This window comes from Protopterus annectens, chromosome 14.part0 (genome assembly GCF_019279795.1).
Source record: "Protopterus annectens isolate FY-2018-M chromosome 14.part0, PAN1.0, whole genome shotgun sequence".
In the NCBI taxonomy this organism is placed as follows: domain Eukaryota; kingdom Metazoa; phylum Chordata; order Ceratodontiformes; family Protopteridae; genus Protopterus; species Protopterus annectens.
The window spans coordinates 387,967,934-387,988,205 of record NC_056748.1 but is presented as its reverse complement, the minus strand read 5'-3'; the positions used below and the strand labels follow the sequence as shown (position 1 = coordinate 387,988,205).

At 38.7% G+C, this 20,272-nt stretch overlaps 1 protein-coding gene across 32 annotated transcripts in view; it reads right to left on the bottom strand.

Annotated features, from left to right (window-relative positions):
- SORBS1 (sorbin and SH3 domain containing 1) overlaps window positions 1-20,272 on the bottom strand; it is a 4,096,285-nt gene that overhangs the window by 201,340 nt on the left and 3,874,673 nt on the right. For 22 of the 32 annotated variants that reach the window (XM_044056121.1, XM_044056122.1, XM_044056123.1 and 19 more), the window contains one exon: window positions 16,583-18,079. The exons of the other annotated variants lie outside the window; for them this stretch is intronic. In XM_044056121.1, coding sequence (XP_043912056.1) covers window positions 16,583-18,079 — 1,497 coding nt within the window. The remainder of the gene's footprint in view (window positions 1-16,582; window positions 18,080-20,272) is intronic. 32 annotated transcript variants of the gene reach the window in all.

Genomic DNA, 20,272 nt, shown 5'->3' with positions numbered 1-20,272 from the left:
CCTAGAAAAAAAAACAAGAAAAAAAATCTGTGAAACAAAAATTTCATTCAGACTGCCTTTATCGGCAGTACGAATGCAAAGAAACGGGTACCCAGCAACCTGTGCTGTGTAGGATACCCAGACATCTGTGCAGGCCGGTCAACTACCGCACAGAACAGAGGAGCTCCGGACTGCTTCCCTTGCAGTCAGGGTGAATGAGGAGTGAGCTGAGAGCTCTCTCTCAGCTCTCGCGGGAATTTCATTGCGTGGGCGTCGTGTAGAGCGATCGGGGTTTCAGACATGGTCGGACGGTCGCTGGCTTCGTTTCTTTTGGCTGGATTATGTGGATGTTCATTCTGTGGTCGGACTCGGATGGTCACTGGCTTCAGAAGGTAGGTGCAGAGTGTTTGAATTATGAAAAGATGGAATACTCCCAGATAGAGCAGTTTCAGGGTTAGTGTGTATTTCCCTATACTCGCACTTCAGTTATCACAGAACTGAGGACTGAAGTTGCTGCCCTAAATCATACAATGTAATTCCAGTATATAAGTGATGATCCTGCCCCAAACACCTTGACACTTTACAGTTAGAGCAAGGTAATTACAATAGTAAGAAAAGTGCCCAGTTCTCTCAAGAAACTGTCACTTGATGGTGAAATGTGAAATGGTATTTGCAAGGCCTAGCAGGCAGGTTGAGCACTTTGATTTTCCTAGGACTTTAACAAAGTGCCAGACTTTGATCAACTTCTGTGAGTGCATGTCATGCAACTTTTAAGTAACTCTTATTTGGTGCAGAAATGACCCGGTCAGTGAAGTAAATGAGATTAGCAAGAGGTGACTTAGCGAAGATATTCTATGAATGCAGCCCTTCATGACTGAACAGCCATCCTCTATTCTATGTTCTCTTCATTTCCACTGGTAAGGTAGCATGGATGAGAATGAAGGTACATACCAAGAAAACCAAATGCATGAATGGAACAATGACATATATTTGCCTGACTTTAGCTTGGATATGGAATGACTATCTATGAAAAAAAATAGAGAATTCTGTTATTGATATGGCTGATACTCAAGTGCTTGAAAATTTTGAAGGACCAGTCAGATTTCTCCAGCACCTTCTGCTATGTCTTTCTTACTGAATAAATTAAAAGGTTTCATCAGTTTTATACTTTGGAGATCATCTCTACCTTGCCGACTTACCAACGTCATGCAAAGAGCCTGTACAGTTAGTACCATCAGCTCTGAAAAAGATCCTTATAAAATGGGAAGATCGACATGTTAATCAGTGTTCAGTTAAAGCCAAGTTTACTAGTGCCAAAGCATTAATCCTCCAGCTTCAGTTCTGCTGGACTAGACATTCCCAGGATAATGTTTGTACCCACAGCTTGGTCAAAGTCAAAACTTCTGTGATGGTTAGATAAAATGTTACAAAGATACACTTAAAACATACCTGTAGAAACCATATGTTGTTATCTTAACGTGGACGATATTATCCATCAGCCAGTCTTATTGGTGTTATAACCTCTGTCAGATGATAGTTTGCTTTGGAGAAATGTGTCTACTTCTGGAATACGAGAAAGATATATATATATATATATATATATATATATATATATATATATATATATATAGAGAGAGAGAGAGAGAGAGAGAGAGAGAAAGTAGGAAGGAAAAGACTGTAAATCTACTGGTGAGCAGATCTTCCTCACTAAAGCATCTGTACTTTTTTTTCAGAAATCTGTAGACCTGGGATTGAATTACTGTATCACCTCAGGACCCATTGGACAACTACATTAGACATCATCTTTGAACTGAGGGAGGGCCATCTATGACTTACATAGCACAGCAGATTTTGAAATGGGAACTGTGTACAGGGAAGCATGCTGTAAGCTGGGGAGACCCCTTTTGTTATTGAAGTACCTCATTATCAAAGCTCTCCTGTGTACAAATGCAGAAATATCGTTATACTGAAATGAATTGTCTGTGTGCAAATCGCCAGTTTGTGGTGTTGCACACTTACTCACAGTTCTACTGCTCTGGAGTTTTATATATATATATATATATATATATATATATATATATATATATATATATATATATATATATATATATATATGTATAGAGTTAGGGGAAGCAGGGGCATAGCACAGCACAGTCACAACACCTTACAAAAAGTGCTTGTTATGCTGTTAGCATGCATCTTCCTATATTTATTTGTGCTGTAAATTGTTCCAGACATTTGTTTCTTGTTATAAACATGCTCACTAATTTTCTGCATTTAAAATGTAGACTGTCAATTACTAAGGATTTTTGTTTATTATTGATATTGTGACATTCCTGGCTTGCGATCTTCTGGTCTCATTAATTTGGGATTTAACATTGTCATGGTTGAACATTCGAACTTCCGATTGTAAAATATATATATACATATATATATATATATATATATATATATATATCAGGATAGGATTCTGGTTGAGATATCCGTAGAAGAAGCACTTTAATGACATACTATGTCACGGTTTTCCTTGTAATATTTCTACAGATATGTTTAATAATACACATTTCAATGTATCTGGAGCAGAAAATTAATTGTTCATGATACACTGGACTGTCAAAACACAGTTGGAATTTGGTTGCGATAATACGCGAGTACCCTTTCAGCATTATACACTTAGGGAAAATGCATAAAGAAGTCCCTGATTTGAATAAACTGGGAAGGCATTTGTTGATACTTTCAGACACTGACACCTTTTTGTTTAATTAAGCTAACACTGTTTTCTATCATCTTGGGATGAAAATGACTTGTACCGTTAGGTTTAAGTTGACGGTGAGCTACCAATCATTACTGGTCTGCATAGCTGGTAAGACTATAGGCCTGCCTGTTGTTTATGTATAATATAATTGCAGTAAAGTGTATAGAGTGCTGTGATTATGCTTCTACATTCAGAAAAATGACAAAACAATTAAATGCCAAAGTAGCGCACAACCGACCTCAACAACTGTTAAGCACACTCTGCTAAAGTTGTTAAGGTCGGGTCAACTACCAGGCAGTAAAATCTGCCATTACTCACCAGCAAATGACAGCGGCATAAATAAAAGTTTTGTTTCTGCCTGCTGTCTGTACCAATAATGTGTCCCAGTTTCCTCAAATAAACTTAGGTGCTTGAATTACAAGATGAATTAGCATCTATTTTCTGAAGGACACAAACTCGGAAACTCAAGTGTATGTCATTATTTAGTGATTTCAAGTCTCAGTGGTTTGTTCTAAAACCACAGATTTTATGAGGAAGACCAAAAATATGAAGCAATAATCTGGATGGTCTGCGAAAATCTGGACTGTTGAGAGGCATGAAAGGTAAGTGTAAACGTGATGTGTTACATTGCCTTTCTGACAGTGTCTGCTAAGTGTTTTATGTCTTTGAAAGACAGCAAAACACTGGGATTTTTTCCCCTGTAACCTGTGTGTGTTCCTGACCTGAAAGCTGTTATGAGGCTCACAAACTCGAATGTGCAGGCCAACATGCAACATGTTTAGAATCATCAGCAAAGCATTCTGCTGCAGAAGAGGAAACATGGTTTGTGACTTCAGCATTTTGAACATCTTCATTTTTAAGGATTTGCTTAGATTCAAAAATATAAAATGGGTCTTTATTGTTATTCTTTCTTTGGGATTACAAAATATATTTTAATAAAGCTCTGCTCTTTTTTCAGGAATATTACAGTCACTCCAGCACCAGTTGCTCAAATTCCATTGACTTGCAGCTGGGAACTTGAATGGTTGTAACCCCAACTACCCAGCTGCCCAAACAGGTGCTCAAACTCAAACGTTAGTTTAGATGTGCAGCTGCTGCAATAGTAGGGCACAATCAAGTGCTCACCAAGGAACATGTAAGTGGTGAATTGAAACACGGAGGGGTCTTTAGGTTTAGAGACAGGAGGGGGATTTTAGTTTTAGGGAGTGAGGGAAGCAAGATTTTAGGTTTAGGGAGTGATCAAGAGATTAGGGTTAGGGAGAGTTGGGGGATTTTAGGTTTAGAAAGCAATCAGAAATTAGCAGAAGGTTAAGGTTAGGGAGGGGAGGGTAACTTTAGGTTTTGGGAGTAACTGGGAGGTAATGGAAGGTTAGAATTAGGGACAGGAGGGGGATTTTGGGTTTAAGGAGTGATCGGAACATTAGGATTGGGGGGAGATTTTAGCTTTACAGACTAATCGTGCATTTAGATTTAGGGAATGTTGGAGAGTTTTTAGGGTTAGAGACAAGGTTCTGGGAGGAATCATTAGCCTTTGCTAACTTCACAGGGACTGAGTTAGTAGGAGTTAGGGCACTTGCCAACACTAACAAGTGGCAGCAGGAAAGTGTGTCATGAGCTAATGGTATGCAAGCACTTGCAGACCCTTTTTTCTGACTCCAGAACTGCCTATACTGCTTGAATATTCAAAATATTTTATATTACTGAGATTGCTAAGGTGAGCTGTACTTCTGGTATAGAATTAATAACTCAAAAAACTTGAAAAAGTACCAAATGCAAGAAAAACAAAGCTAACAGGGCAAGCAGAAAAATGGTCCAAAAACTTTATTCACACTAATCTGATGCATCATCTGTTTGCATTTTTTAGGGCTAAGAGTAAATGTTTCATTATAAAGGAAACTCGTACAAATAATTAGCAACTTATCCTATCACAATCCTGTCTCTTTTTGGGTTTCCCTTGAAAAGAGGACACTAACTTAGTGAAACTAATCCAGTCAACAAAAGCATAAATAGTCAAATGTGCATATAATTTCATCCATTCAAATGTATACAAGAGAATAATGAATATAGGCAATATGCTGCTTAAATTGCAAAAAAAAACAAACAAAAAAAAACAGGAATATTAATTTCATTTCTTAGACCTTATGGAAATAACTGTTTTGTACCTCAAAATAAGCTGACAATCCAAAGTTAACAATGCATTTTTCAACATTGCCCCTCTATTCAAAATCTAAAAACCATCTGGTCTTCCTGTCACCGATATTCTTCCTAACAATGCAATGCTACTCAGCTGTTATTACATTTTTTTTCATATCCTCTGAATGTTTCATCATTCTTGTTTTGACTCTGCATTTTGTCTATCCTGCAGCTACAAGCTACAGCCCAATATACATCACACCATATGAATCATAGGTAGAATAAAAATTAGATTTAAATGCAACTTCATTAATTTTGGAATTGTAAGACTTCACTTCTTGGAACACACTTTGCAGTACTCATCCAGAAAAGAACTGTTTTTATTCCCTTTGTGGGGCTTGAATATTCCTTCAAATATTTTAACTTCAGAGTCAGAGCAGCACATCAATGTAACACAGAGCTAACACAGAGAACAAAGCACTGCTAAACAGATATGAATGAATTAGGGAGAGAGAGAGAAAGCAGACCACTGAACTTCAGGAAGGCAGATGAGGTAAGGAGAAAACTATATAAATAAAGCAGAACATTGTAACTGAGACTCTAGAAGAAGGGCAGAGCTGCAGTCTCAGACCTTGAGCATTAATACTGCAAGAACATGAATGAGAAGCACAGCAAGTAGCAGGAGCTGTTCCCCATATTTGCAGGCTGCTTGGTAGGCACCAAAGGAGAAAACTGTATAGGAGGTACTAAGGAGCATTGGACACATTAGCAGCATAATGGATACCTTACTGGTTCATTAAAAGTGGCGGAGATGGGAGTATGGGAAAGCATAAAAAAGGTAACAAGCAGCACAGGAACACACAACAGAAGCACTGTAAGGTAAAGAAGGCAGGGCATAATAGGCTATGATTTTTTTTGTGGGGGAAAGACCCCACTTTATAGAGAGAGGGACACGGCGGGAAAGGGAAATGTGCTACTCCAGAAATGTAGAGGGATAAACCCTTGAGTACATCCCAGATGACTCCGGTTCAACAAGTAACTCAGGGGACTGATGGTGATGACGGGGAAGAGGGAGGTAGTTTCCCAGCTAATTATGCCTGCTACTTCAGTATTGTGAGATAAAGGTATCATGAAGCCCCAAAAGGAGAAACAATCCAGGATGGATGTGCACTATTGCTATCCAAGTCAGTGACAGTGGAAGCAGTCTCTGCATGGGAAGGAGAATAAATGCAGGGGTGTTGTGGGAGCATTAGGTAGCTCCTACAGTGATGCAGGTGTGCATGTCATTGCCTGGGGAGGAATTAAGGCCATAATTATACAATCTATTGCCAGGATGCTGATGAGAGCACAAGCATCTCCCAATGTCTACACTGATTACAGTTCCCCATATAGATACTCAACCTGGCAGATCTGAAAAGGTAATCCTCGTTGCCAGGGAACAAAAGGTCTTCTGTACCATTGGAGATGTTTGACAGTTAGTGAGCAGAGAGGAGAAAAACACAGAGAAGGGAAGAAGGGAGGGGTGAAATAAAGAGCAATGGGGAAGGAATTGAGGATGACATTAGGCAGTGGGGTCTTGTAACACATGCACACACATGAAAAAACACAGACAAACAAGGGCAGATGGGGACATACAAGGTTGGGGATACATACAACATGTAAACAGACAAACAAAGGGTAGACACATGGCTGGGTGTAGGATAAGGTAAAGGCATCCTGTAAGTTGCCAACTGGTCCAAGGGACTTTTCTTAGACTCAGTAGGTGGTCTAAGGTCCAGGTGGCCAGTGGGAAGAGACATGCCCACCGCTGGGAGCCTGGTGACATCAGCCAACCAGGCCAGCAAGTCTTATGCTTGATGCAGGAGGGGTTGCTTTATGGTGACCCACAGGGTCACAGTCCATATGTGGAGTGCATATATGGCCCCTTCAGTATATCCATCCAACAGTAACCCAGTAACGCCCTATTGTACCAGATTGTTGGCACTGTGACAATGTCTCTGTGAATCCACACATGCCTTTGCAATTTATGCTGTCCTCCCCCCTTAGGTGCACATGTCCTTCTAAGGTAGTGGACAGTAGGGGATGAGCAAGTTTAGACCTTCAGAGAATGAGATTTTGCTACAGGTACTACTGAGAGATGGGGAATGGCTGTTCAGGAGAAGAGGCCTCCACCAACCTCTCTCAGATTGTGTGGGGAAACAGTGGTGCACAATGTCAACACACTAATGGCTGGAAAGAAAACAGTCTTCGGATACACACACACATTTGTTAATTTCTCAGGATTAAGATCCTCTTGTCTAACAACTGGTCTTAGTACATCCTGCAAACAGTTCCCTTCTCTGTATATCCGAAAACTCAGACACAGCTTATTAATTCTGCAGTGGTGATAATAAAACTCATTATTATAAGACTAAACACTGCAGAATTAACTTCATCTATAACAATTGCCTTCAAAATCAAAATGAGTGGCTCAAACGACATGCACAGACAAAGTTTGAGAGTGTCTGCAATTATACTCTCATTCAGCTGCACTTCTATATTGGCATGTCTTTATACAGTAATCTGTATACCACTTTTTCTGCACCTTTTGAGCTACTGCCCCCTTGCACTACAAGGTTCTTTGAATCACTATCTAGCAGCACATTGTTTTTTGTGAAAAATAAATGCACTGCAAACTTTTCAGTCTAAGAATACCTCCTAGTATCTCACAACCATAGGTCTGAGGTGAAAATATGTCATTTCTCTTTAACAATTTTCTACAAAATGGGTAAAAATTCTGAATAAGTCATTCCATTATACATTTAATTTTCTTGATCATTTTCCTATTTTTTTTATACTTAAGACAGCCACTGATGTTGTAATTCTGCTACAGAAGGAAGGATGCCTGAAAGAAACAGCTCTAGGCATTACCACTCATATGCTGTGATATACTGTTATCAGATTCCACTGAATATGGAGTAATCTCCATCCTATTTGTACTGCATTTAGAGACACAGCACTTAAATAAAAATTGATAAAATTATTGCTGACAATTAGTAAAGCATTTGTCATTTTGGGAGGAATAATGTTACATCTTCTGTTCATGCATAACTGCTGCTTCTTTTGATATTCTCTTTTATTATGACACTGCTGCTGTTTGCCAGGTTGTGGTAAAACAGACCGTTTTAGGAATTGCAGTTCTTATCACACCTCTGAAATGCTGCAATCAACATCTGACTGATATTCTACATTATTTTTTCTTCTCTTCACGCTACTGCAGGACCTTCTGGAATGGCATGCTAAAAGTGAAGACTAGCCAGAGAGGTATTTTTCACCTCAGACTGTACATCTTCTGACGAAGATAATGTCCTTTAACAATCACTTATAACCACTGCATCTATTCTGCAAAAGATACTATTAACTAAATTTGGACTGTCTAGTATGGGAAAATATGTGGCTTCATGGGATTGACATTTTAGACCAGAAAATTTACTCAACATAACTCGCATTTAATTTACTTTTTGTAAAATCGTCAGTTTGCTTTATTTAGTGTTCTGTACTTGGAATACATTTCAATTTTCTACCTATATAAACATATTTAAATTATAACAAATCATATACACTTACTCACTGACATAATTAACAAAATATCTTCTTATGAGAATGGTGTTTCATTAAAAAAAATAAAGTCATAGTCCCTGCATATGACAGACCAGATGCCAGTGCAGCTTCCCTAAAACAGGCATTACAGTGCCATACCCAAACAGTACCAAATAGCCCACTTTACCTGTTGCTTGATTCAATGTGGTAATATTTTCTCTTACAAAAACACATCAGTAGTTCTTTTTCTAAGGTCATATTTGTTTTAAGTGGTCAAACTGAAACTGTGATACATGGATCTGATAGGTAATGGGCTCTGATACCAAGTGTGACAGAGGTACCCATTTTCTCCTGAGTCGAAAATTCTGCTTCCTTTACCTGCTGAGAACATTTTCACTGCAGGAGAGATGCACAACCTCTTTTGAGATCCTCATTCTGTAGTAGCAAAGTCTCTTATGGAGTTCATTTAAATAACTATGCTTCACTAAGACTTTGTAAACCCCATCTGTTTTTTAGGAGATGGTAATGGCTCCTTACTGAAACGCTGGCACTCGAAATGCTGAATGTCTACATGCGAGAAAAAAAGATCAAAAATGCAGGAGAAGAGCAAATCTTGAACACTGCTCTCCTTTAAACTTCTTTTTTGAAAGGACAAGCATACCACACTCGCTGAACTTATACCAGCTAATTCGCTCCCTATCTTCGAAAATAAAAAAAAAATAATATTCTGAGAAACTGGAGTCTTGGACTGACTATAAGCAAGTCCGTTTTTTTGGCCATTCAGTAACTGTGTGTTTCTAGATTTAATCTAGCTGGTCACAACATTTCAAATTGTTACTGTTGGCAAGACAGTATCAAATTAAATGGAAATCCCATAAAAGGTATTTTAAAACAAATAAAATAGTGAAAATGCTAGCAGCTTTTTCTGCTGTTATTTCAGGAATTGGACACATTTTCTCTATGGAGAAGAAAGTTTCCAGGAAGAACCTATTAAAATAGTCCCTTACAGGCTATGTTTCTGGCCTTGGGGAGGGTGTTTAAGACCTGCTCCTCAGAGATACAAGGTGGGGGACAGATATTAAGGATGGTTTGTGTAAGTGTATGTGGTGGGGACAGGGGAGTGAAGTTTTCATTGAACCCGTCAGCCAGTAGGTTTGCTACATCTACAGGTTCTGTGTATGTAGCACCATTAACTATGAGTTCAGTGCAAATCTGGCCCTTAACTTTGAGGTTACGGATGTAACTAAAGAATGCCTTGTGGTTATCCTTAGTTAGGGAAGCTAATTTGGATTCATAAACGGCTTTCGTGGACTGCACTAGGAGTCTTATTTGCTTGTTTTAGTTAGGCAGGGAGTGTTTCCAGTTTTGAGACCGTTCCTTCCTAATCTTAGACAGCAATTTCTTTCTCCTATTGTATAGCCTATTAATGGCAGTTGTTCACCAGGCAGATTTGTTTTTCCTGAAAAATCTTGCTTTGGTTCTATCTGGTATGGCAGAGTCAATACAATCGTACAAAGCATTGGTGTATAATTCAGCATAGATGTCTGTTCCATCAGTGGGGGGAAGGGGATACGAAGCTATTTAGGCTGTCACATAAGAGGTTGTAATAGGCATGGGAGAAGTATTTTCAGTCTAGTTGTTGCTAAGGGGGGGGGGTCTTGTATTATAGTTACTTCTACTGAGACTAATTTGTGGTCAGATTTCACCAGGGATTGCCACACACTGGGAGTGGTTCAGCAGTCCCCCATGTTGGTAAGCATCAGATCCAGGATGTTTGAGCCCTTTGTAGGTGTGTCAACCAGCTGTTCCATGGCACTGGAGTTAAAGTCCAAGAACCTCTGGGCAAGTGATTTAGAACACATATAATTTACCCAGTCAAGGGATGGGTAATTAAAGTCACCCAAAACCAGGGTGTTTTGTTGCATCTTGACTGACTCAAGTAGATCCACATACACTGAGTGGATGTCCTGATTCATGGAGGGGGTCTTACAACTGGCAATGACCTGAAGAGGGGTCTTAACTACAGTCAATTTCACCTGAAGTAATCCTAGGGAATCATGCTGTTTAACCAATCTATAGGTGTATTTATCTTTAATGAATAGTGATACACCACCTCCTTTAGTACTCATGCCTTCAGTTTGTGTTTTGAACATGTGGAAGGAAATATAACCTTGTATAGCTGGGGTGCTCTTCACAGCATTAAACCTAGTATCAGTGATTGCACAAATGTCAGCATCTTCCAAGGTGAGGACTGCTTCCAGTAAGTGCAGTTTCTGGTTTATATTCCTAGAGTTAAGCAGCATAACCTTGAGGTTGTTTTTAGAGGTTATTTTTACATCAGGAATTTTGTTCTTGTGACATTGCCCAAAAAAGGCACTATGGGGGTAGCAAGAGCCTTAGCCAGTAACCAAAATGCCAGGGGTGACAGATAAAGACCATCTCTGGCAAAGCATCATGGTCTGTCGACCATGTCATCCCAGGCTGACAGATACTAGATCCCCTTTGAATGATTCCAGAAAGTAAGCCAATTGTTGAAGTCAATCATTTTTTGTTTGTATTGAGATATCATCCTAGGCGAAAGTAAAAATGCTGCTTAAGGCTAGGGACATATCTGCCTGAGACACATAATCAGAGAGCTCAGTCATGTCTCTCTTCATATAGTCCAGTGAGGTACATGTCTCAAGTTGTTCACACCAACACAGACTATGACGAAGTCATAACAGTGCCTGTTGTTTAGAGACTTGTGTGCATGCAGAGATAAGATAGCAGGGCAGTATCACCCATATGCCAGAAAGGTAGTGTGATTGTTGAACATATATGAATACCCTTTACATTCAAGGTGGGCAACCAACGGGGTTAGACATTTTGTGAAGACGGAGAAAGACCAAAAGACAAAGCAGTAAATTGCAAGTGGGAGCTGCGTACCCTTAAGCTTAGAAATATCTGGAATTTCAATACAGCAATGAATCTTGAATATCCAGAGTAATCAAACAGACATCTTCTTTTAAGGAGAGGCAAGAGGGATTCCAAGGTTAACATCATAAACTTTTCAGTTTTCATATACATATTCATACCTGACAGGTGTAGGGTAGGACTCCATTGTTTCTCTTTCTCTGGAGCCTGGAAAAAGAGTTTTTTCAACTTAGGTAGCCAGTTTTATGGGGTGAAAATTCAGGAGACTCTGAAGAACTTGCCTGGACAAACCAACATCTGAGTGCATAATGAATGCACAACCTTGGACAAGATTACTGAAGAAATTTATGGAGCATCTCCTTGACACAGTGGTCTGAAGCCACCGTCTCCCACTGAAACATGAGAAAGCAAACCTCTGTCTCCTTTTTTGCACTGCATGGGGAATGTCAGGACACAAATGATGATATATCACTTTATAAATGATGGTTCTTTTAAATGTACTCTGTAAAACAGACATTTTTACTTAGACAATTTCTGTTCCATTTTGTAATTTAAGAAAGGAAAGCCTGTTTAATAGTTAAAAAGTATGTTTAATAGTTTTCACAGTTTTATTCTTCTAATTCTGCGGAACATTCTGAGAGGGTGTCCTAAACAAGTCATCTGTTTGTATTGTCTCTGAAGGATACATCTGAAATTTCTTTATCAAGATCATCTTTGGAATATCAGAATGGCATTGTGCTATACAGGTCTGGTAAAATAGCCCTGAGAACCAGAGAGGACACAGTGTAGGCATTCTCCTCAAATCTGTCCAGCACTTTTGTTCTCTTTATGTGAAGACAAATTCTTATTTTGGGGTGATTCACAGCTCATTCTTACATTCAAGTTCTGAACTGGCAGGATCAGGCACTACATCCTTGTATAAATAGCTGTTATCCTCCAATACTCTATAATGGGTCTACTTCAGAAGACTGAATCCCAAAAGACTGAAAATTCAAAATACTGAATGATGCAATTTGCCCCTTCTCCACTGTTGTGCGACCTTGGAGTTGGTATATATATATATATATATATATATATATATATATATATATATATATATATATATGTATAGTTAGCAGGGGGTGTGGGGGGTGCAGCCCCCACATAAGTGGTGCAGGGGGGCTTGCCCCCTGCATTAAAAATGTGTTCAGTATTTTGAATTTTCAGTCTTTTGGGATTCCGTTTTTTGATTTTTCAGTCTTCTGAGGTAAACTCCCTAGAATATGTTATTTTCAGAGCAGGTGAATCAATGTCAATTTCTTGACCAACTTCAAAAAAAAATATAACATCAAGTCAATCAATGGTGATATAAATGACTAAAGACCATGGGCAATCCAGGTTCAAGCCACATCCGTATTTAGGAGAGATCATTTATTTATTTTTTGCTGAATACTTAAATGTTATTTCATTAAATTCAAAGTGTTACAAAAAAATCCAATGAAGACATCTCAAAAAGAAAAAAAAATATTGTGATCATTATTGGTAATATAACCAAACGGAGAAACATCTAATCTCAGTAGGCTAGTTCATAATTCCCCTCTTCACCATTAAAAGTTGATGAAGGAGAAATAGGTTTCCTCTTCTACTTTTTCCTCAGAAACTTTCCCTATGGTAGATTTATTTGAGTTCTGTTATCTGTGGGACTGGCATACAACTCTTGGTAGTCCATACCTCCAACATATAGAAACTGAACATCCATTCCCTTACAAGAAAGGTAGATCCTTGTTCATGCATCTGCTCAACCAACATCCAGCCTCTGGATGTCGTAACTGTAATAGCATATGTCATGGTAAAAATGTACAACACAGAGTCAGAGTACAATCCACCTTTAATTAAGATGGAGTGTCCAGGACGTGAGTGAAAGAAGCTTTGCTTCTTCTCCATAACATAGCATTCTTTGCTAACAATGTGCTTAGTTGTGCATGAATGAAAACTTATTGTTTAGAATAGTCAAGAACATAAGAATGACAAAGTATGTATAGTCAGCATAAACTGCAAAAACACTTTATTTTCTCTGCTGGGTATTCAGTCATAGCCTGTCAACAATTCTGTTTTCATAGTGCTCTTCTTCAAAGAAAATATATGTTAAACTGCTTGACTTCCCACAATCTTGTATGACTAAAGCACTTTCTGCTTTGCTGAATTCTGAGTCTTTTTTGCCTCCACTACAACATGCTGTCTTGAAGGGAGTGAAAGAAACATTGGTGGTCTCTGGCATCAAAACAATTGTAGACTCAAGGCCTAACTTGTCATATGTAGTAAGGAATTTTCCTCATGCCTAAAAACGTTTGTTTAGCTTGATCATTTTCAAATATAAGTTTAGCCAAAGCAGGCTTCCCTAAAACTTTGATGCACCCCTTTGTATCTCGTGCCAAAATAATGGCAGTTGGGAAAGCAGGGATACTTGAGTGGACTTCACCTCAAGGAGAAGGCAGACAAACCTAAATGCTGTCCAGTGATACTGTGGTACCGCTTGGATAACTAGACCCGTGACCTACTGTGGTCTGAACCTTAGAAGAGTCAAGTGGTGCCTTCGTTTTTTTTTTATTTTTTAACTTTATATTTTTCAGGAGCCATCCACTACCACCATATTTGCCATACTCTTTAGAAGAAGGGTTTTCTGGCTTTTTAGAAACATCTAAATGACAGGTAGAAGAATTTCTGGAGGAAATATATTTAACATGTGCTTATTAAAGGCTACAAGAGAAGTAGTTCACCGAATAGTGTTTATATTTGGGAGGAATAGACAGTCACAAGAGTACTTATGGGTTATTTTCTCAGAGGTCACCATTTACTATCAAAAGAATAACAAAAATGTACTTACAGTTTGAAGCAGGTAACATTATCAAATTTATATTGACTGCTTACAGACAAAGCCTGGAATGACTCAATTACACAAAGTTAGTTGCAGTGACCATTTAGTTCAAGCAATGCAATTTAACTAAGAAAAGTGTAATTTTTTTTTAAATGGTTGGGTGCTCTCTGGGGGCCACAGCTGGAGACTGTAATCTCAATTGCTAGCATATGTCTGACTGTTTAAAATATCTTGCTAAGGTTTGACATTGTTCCATCATCTCCTGCAGCTCCACTCCAACACAGATAAATTATTTCTAAAGAAATGTTCCTGGTGATGTACATCTAAGGGTTATAAGCTGTTATCAATAAACAATAAAACACAGAGTATGTGACATCTTTTACTGGACCAGTTTTTTTTTTTTTACAATATGGCTAACTGAGCATCTAGAATAACGGGATTTCTTCAACAGGCTTTAACAAAAAAGTCAAGTTTAACTTCTGAAGAAGGACTCCCACTTCCTTGAAGGAACTAAAGTCTACCCAGCCAGCTATAAGGCAGCCAATTGGCTCCATGCAATGAGTTGTCTCTTCATCCACTTCATCTCTCAGGATACATAATATAGCTAAATGCCACTATCTAGATATACTGACCTCTCATTGTGAGATTAAAACAGGGAGCATACAAAAGTGGCAGCATGATGAGGCTTGGTGACTCCATGAAAAGAGACTAAGAGGGCAGAAACAAACATGGAGATGTGCTGAAACTGAAAAAATAACAAATACATATTCAATCTGCTCTGAAGAATGTATAAATCAGCTCTAAGAGTAGTAATGAATTCAAAGCAGAACTTGATTTAACACATATCTATCCATCTAGCCACATTAATATGAGACAGAAAACAGAGGAAGAGACAGACAGAAAGAGGAAAGAATAAAATAAGTTATCTAATGTATGGAAGACCCAGACAGGGTGCAGGCACAAAATGTCTGCCTCTTTCACAACCTTAAACATTTAGGAGTAAGGGATATAGCAAGAGGAGTGACATATAGTTAAGGATTATGTGACAATGTATTTCTCTGGAACACACTCCAAGCAAAGGAAAAAGTGATAGTGTATTCTAATAAAGTAGACAAATTCAAGAATCCATGGGTCATGAGTACAAAAAATTTACTGATCAAGTTTGCAGTTGATAAACTGCGCAATTGACAATAAAGGACATAGTAGTATTGACACTGCCTTTGTTCTATTAATCAGCAACATCAGAGATGACTACAAGATGTCCAGGGGTGCAAAAGCAAAGCCCTTTGCGATGTCAGATGTCTTATAATTAACTCTATGACTGCAAAACTCCCTCCCAAAAAATACGGTTTGATAAGCTGTCCTAAAGCAGTGTTAAATATATTTTCAAAATTCTGCACAACTTTTGACTCCATGTCATTTGCTAAACTGTCCAGGAACCACAAAGAAAAACCTTGTGACACGAGTACTGTATAAGATAAAGGTTCTTTGGATTCTAGTGAAGACAGAACATAGGATGACCGAATGGTGTGAACAGTATTTACCTGCTTTCAGATTCTATGTTTCTAGATTAAAAACAAAATGTAACAGAATTATAGTGTCAGAATATACATATCCTTAGCTTATTTATTTCACATATGTATTTTTTTGCAACTTGAATATCAGCTTATAATCAGACTTTCAGTAATGAAGGAATACACAGGGATTTTTATTTTAACCTGACTACATGTTTTTTAGGGGCACAAATTTCTTGTTAAGGGTGTTTCACAATAATACTCTTACCAGGTTCAAATCTCAGATACAGCACCTCATCCCCCTAAATTTCTGTCTGAAAACTGCCACAAGCCTACAAAATGACCTAAACAATACTTCTATGAGTAAGGTAAGCAGAACCTTTAGTTTACAGTGGCCTTTCTACCAATTTCTGCATATTCCTTGCCTCTTTCAAATGTCATTATTAGAGTGGTAGAGAACAAACATTTTGTTTCACAGAGAGCATTCTTTTGAAATGTATACAGTACCTTCTATTTGGACCTTGCTTAATCTCTAAACACAACATCCAACCATTTTGATTCTCAAGAATTTTAAAGAAATAAATCATATGAAACAATGTTCACAGTGCAACATGCATTATCTATGTAAATATCCTCTAACCCATCATTCAGGGTATTTATTCATATAAAGGCAGCAAAATCATTGACAGAGAAAAATAGTCAAATATAGATTAAACAGCAGAGGAATATCAGACAGACTAGAATGGGAATGGAAATGCCACTCAGAAAAAGGCACACAAAAGCACAGGTGTGAGGACAGGTAAATGGTTGGCCACAGGGATGAAGTGACACTAGTAAAAGTACAGGAAAATCCACCTGAGATACAAGTTCCATGTTCAGTGGACTGGTTGTTGTTTGAGTCCAGGCAATTATGTGTAGCATGTAACACATTTCCACTGTCAACTGTGTCAGAGAAATCAGGTTGTAAAATAGAATTGCCTGGATCAGACTCTGAGCTGGATAACTGAAATCGTTCTAAAATATCAATGGAAGATAGACGCTTAGGGATAAAGGGCTTTTCCTCAGACAGAAACTGGTTCACCACATTTTTTTCAAGAGGACCTTCCTCCTGAGATGCTGCACTGAACTGAGCATTTGCCATTTGCATCTGTACTAATGAAAAACCAGATAAGTTCCTTTTTGCATCATTGTGGAGAGCCTTTTTCAATCGAAATGGTAGAGGGCCCATTAAATACATATTTTTTTGTAGTATATTCCTGTAGCCTTGACTCTCTAGCCTAGAAGCAACTGCTTTGGCCAGTTGTTGCTCGTGCCTTCGAATTGTCGTGAATCTGGTATAGGAAGCAGGGCAAGCTCCTTTGCATTTACTGATCTGGGGCTTTGGGGACTGTTTGATGCTGCTGCTTGAACTCTCGGTTGAGGCAATAGAAAGGCGGTCAGTCTCAATGTCTGTAGAAGCAGATGCAGTGTCTATTTGTGCAAAGTCACTTTGTTCTGATGCCAAATCTTCAGCCTCACTTTCAGAGGCAGACACACTGGGGACTGCAGACTGAACACTCCGTACTTCTTCATTCTCTTTTTTTGTTGATTCTAACAAAGATTCAGCCGAAACTGCACAGTTCAAAAATGGTCTGTGTCTGAGTGGCGAAGGTGTTGAACTTTTGCTGTTTGAGCCCCTACAAGAAACATCCAGTGTTGGCAAAGACCTGGACCTTTGGATAATTTGTTCAAACGCTGTTACCTTTGATGACACTGCATGCTTTGGTATTTGGTCTGGTTCATCCAGACTAGAACTTGGCTCACTTTGGTCTTGGATCTCTTGTTCAAACTGTGAGGCAATGTCTCTCACACTGTAGGAGATTATGTTGCTATGCAAGCCACCCCGATTAATACTGTGCATATTTTTGTAAAGTGCTGCAAATTCAGTCCAACTCTTTCCCACTGGAAGAGAACATTTGTGAGAATGCATGCCACACTCCTGCAGGCTGACTGCACTGCCTGATCTTGGAACACGATCATTGGTCCTGTTCACTATAAAACACTCTGTGGTTTCCCCTACTTCTAGCCCATGCACCCTTTTACTAGCAGGGGAGGATGCTGGCTCGTGAAGGTTTTCACAACTCTGTGCTTTAGGCTGAGGAGCAACTTTGTCCTCTTTGTCTGCTTTAGCAGTATTTGGAGATACTAGTTTGGGTTTGAATTTGGAGGGCAGGATCTCTGAGATGCAAGCTTTTGCAGCAGATAGTGGCTTCTTATGTTTCTGCGAATTACCTATTACATTATTAGAATTAAATGTTCTACAATAAAGTGCAGTAGGTGAAATGATATGTGCATTCCCACCTTTACGATCCACTGGTATTTGTCAGCATGCAGAACAGAACAAACAAAGCCTATTAGGTTAATAGCATTTTTGCACTTTTGCACAATGTAACAGAGGAACAGACAGTATTACATTTAAGTGAAACTTGCCTATCAAGGACACAGCATTGATGTGCAAAAACGTTTCTGGCAGTCACAGTTACTATAGATAAACATAATTATTAACATCAAATTGCTAAAGAGAAAATGTATAGCTTCAAATAAATACTTAATAGACAAGTTCCACAGTACAGCTTTTAAACAAAGTGTTACATAATGGTCAACAAATGCAAACCTTAACATTCCTTGCTAATTAGATTGCATCAAAATGTAATCTAAAAAGCAATCCTTAAGACAGCAGTATTTGTTTGCCAAGCAAAATGTCATTAGTGCATTTGCTTTATGTGTTTAGCTCATATATGCATTTTAATTTCCTCTCATTTCTGTAAAATAGTTTTACACTTAGCTTTAAATTAATAATCCAAATTATAAACACTGACAGTAAGGACTGAGAAAAAACTTCCAGTGACATCTTTCATAGGTTTCTAGATAGTCTGAACAAACACTAGAAGCAGACAGGTAATGCTCCCACACTCTACTGGGACTTGGTCAGGTGTTCTGAAGACTATACCGGGAAAGTGAGTGATCGAGAGAAACAGAGACAAAGACAGGGAGGGTTGGCATAATGATTAAGGTGTTAACCTCACATTTACAAGGTACATGGTTTGATTATGACCTCTGGTTATCGGTTAGGCTTGTAACATTCTAAAGACTAATAGCCTAGCATTTGTTTTGGGTGAGAGGTTGGCATGATGGTTAAGGTGTTTACCTTAGAAACACAAGGTACAGGGTTTGATTCATAAATGGGATAACTGGCTAGGCTTAAAATAGCCCACAAGGGCAGTTAGCCTACTACTAACCTATGAACATCAAGTTGCTGGAAGGAATCCAGAGGAACACCACAAGAAATGTGTATGCAGTGGAAGGGAAAGGATATAATGAGACCAGAAGAACTAAAACTTTTCACTAATCAACCCAAAGAGACACAGACAATAAGACATAGGTGGAATGTATTATGTCAGGGAGTTGTAAAGGGGCATTCTGAACAGAAACAATTGGAGGATGTGTGCATCTTCTGTAATATTTAGGGTATAACTACTCCCTGGATTTCTGAAAGCAGTTTTTAGAGAATGGGTTGGGAACCCATGGACTGGACTACCAGAGTGCTGGAAAGGTACTCGACAGGATATATGACAGGCTGGCAAAGGGTAAGGTGGTAGGTGCAGATGGAGAGAAGTTGCAGTCTTAAAGGGCAGACTAGGTGGGCTTATTGCCTTCCTCTGCTATCAGGCAAATATAATATATGGTCAGGATGGTGTTGCTATGTATTTTGAATGGTTAGCAGGATAATGTTACACCAAAATATTTACTTTGTTTTGTCATGACTCTGAAGCAGATGTTATATGCTATGGAAACAGCAGCACATGCTTCTTGCTACTTCACTGGGTTATAGGTAAGTACTAGGATAGCTGCTCTTGCAGGTCACTTTAAGCCTAGCAAATTTCCCTTTTTGTGCTCAAATTACCCTATTCCATTTGGTTAGAGATTGGCCTTACCCATCTAATGACCAATAATTATTTATTACCCCTAATGAGAATAACTGTGATCATACCATAAGCTAGTTAGAGGGGGATATGTGCAGGGGATAAAACATTTTGGAACTGCCTCTATCCTTGTAGCTAAATGGGTAGAGTTACGGCCTCATGTGCAGGGTTTGAATACATGGGAGGTCAGTATAATGGTTAAGATGTTTACCTTACAGACACAAGGTGCAAGGTTCAATTCTTAATGGGGTGATTGGCTGGGCTTAAAATGGCCCACAAGGGCAGTTAGCCTAGTACTAATCTATGATCCTATGGTTTAATGATATAGAACATCCTCGTGACAAATATCCATACATAAATGAGTGGTAAGTCTGGGCAATGTAATTTGTGGGAGGTTGGCATATTGGTTAAGGTGTTTACCTTACAGACACAAGATGTAGGGTTTGATTCTCACATGGGGTAATTGGCTACGATTAAAATGGCCCACAAGGGCAGTTAGCCTAGTACTAATCTATGATGCTATGGTTTAATGATATAGAACAGCCCTGTGACAAATATCCATACATAAATGATTGGTAAGTCT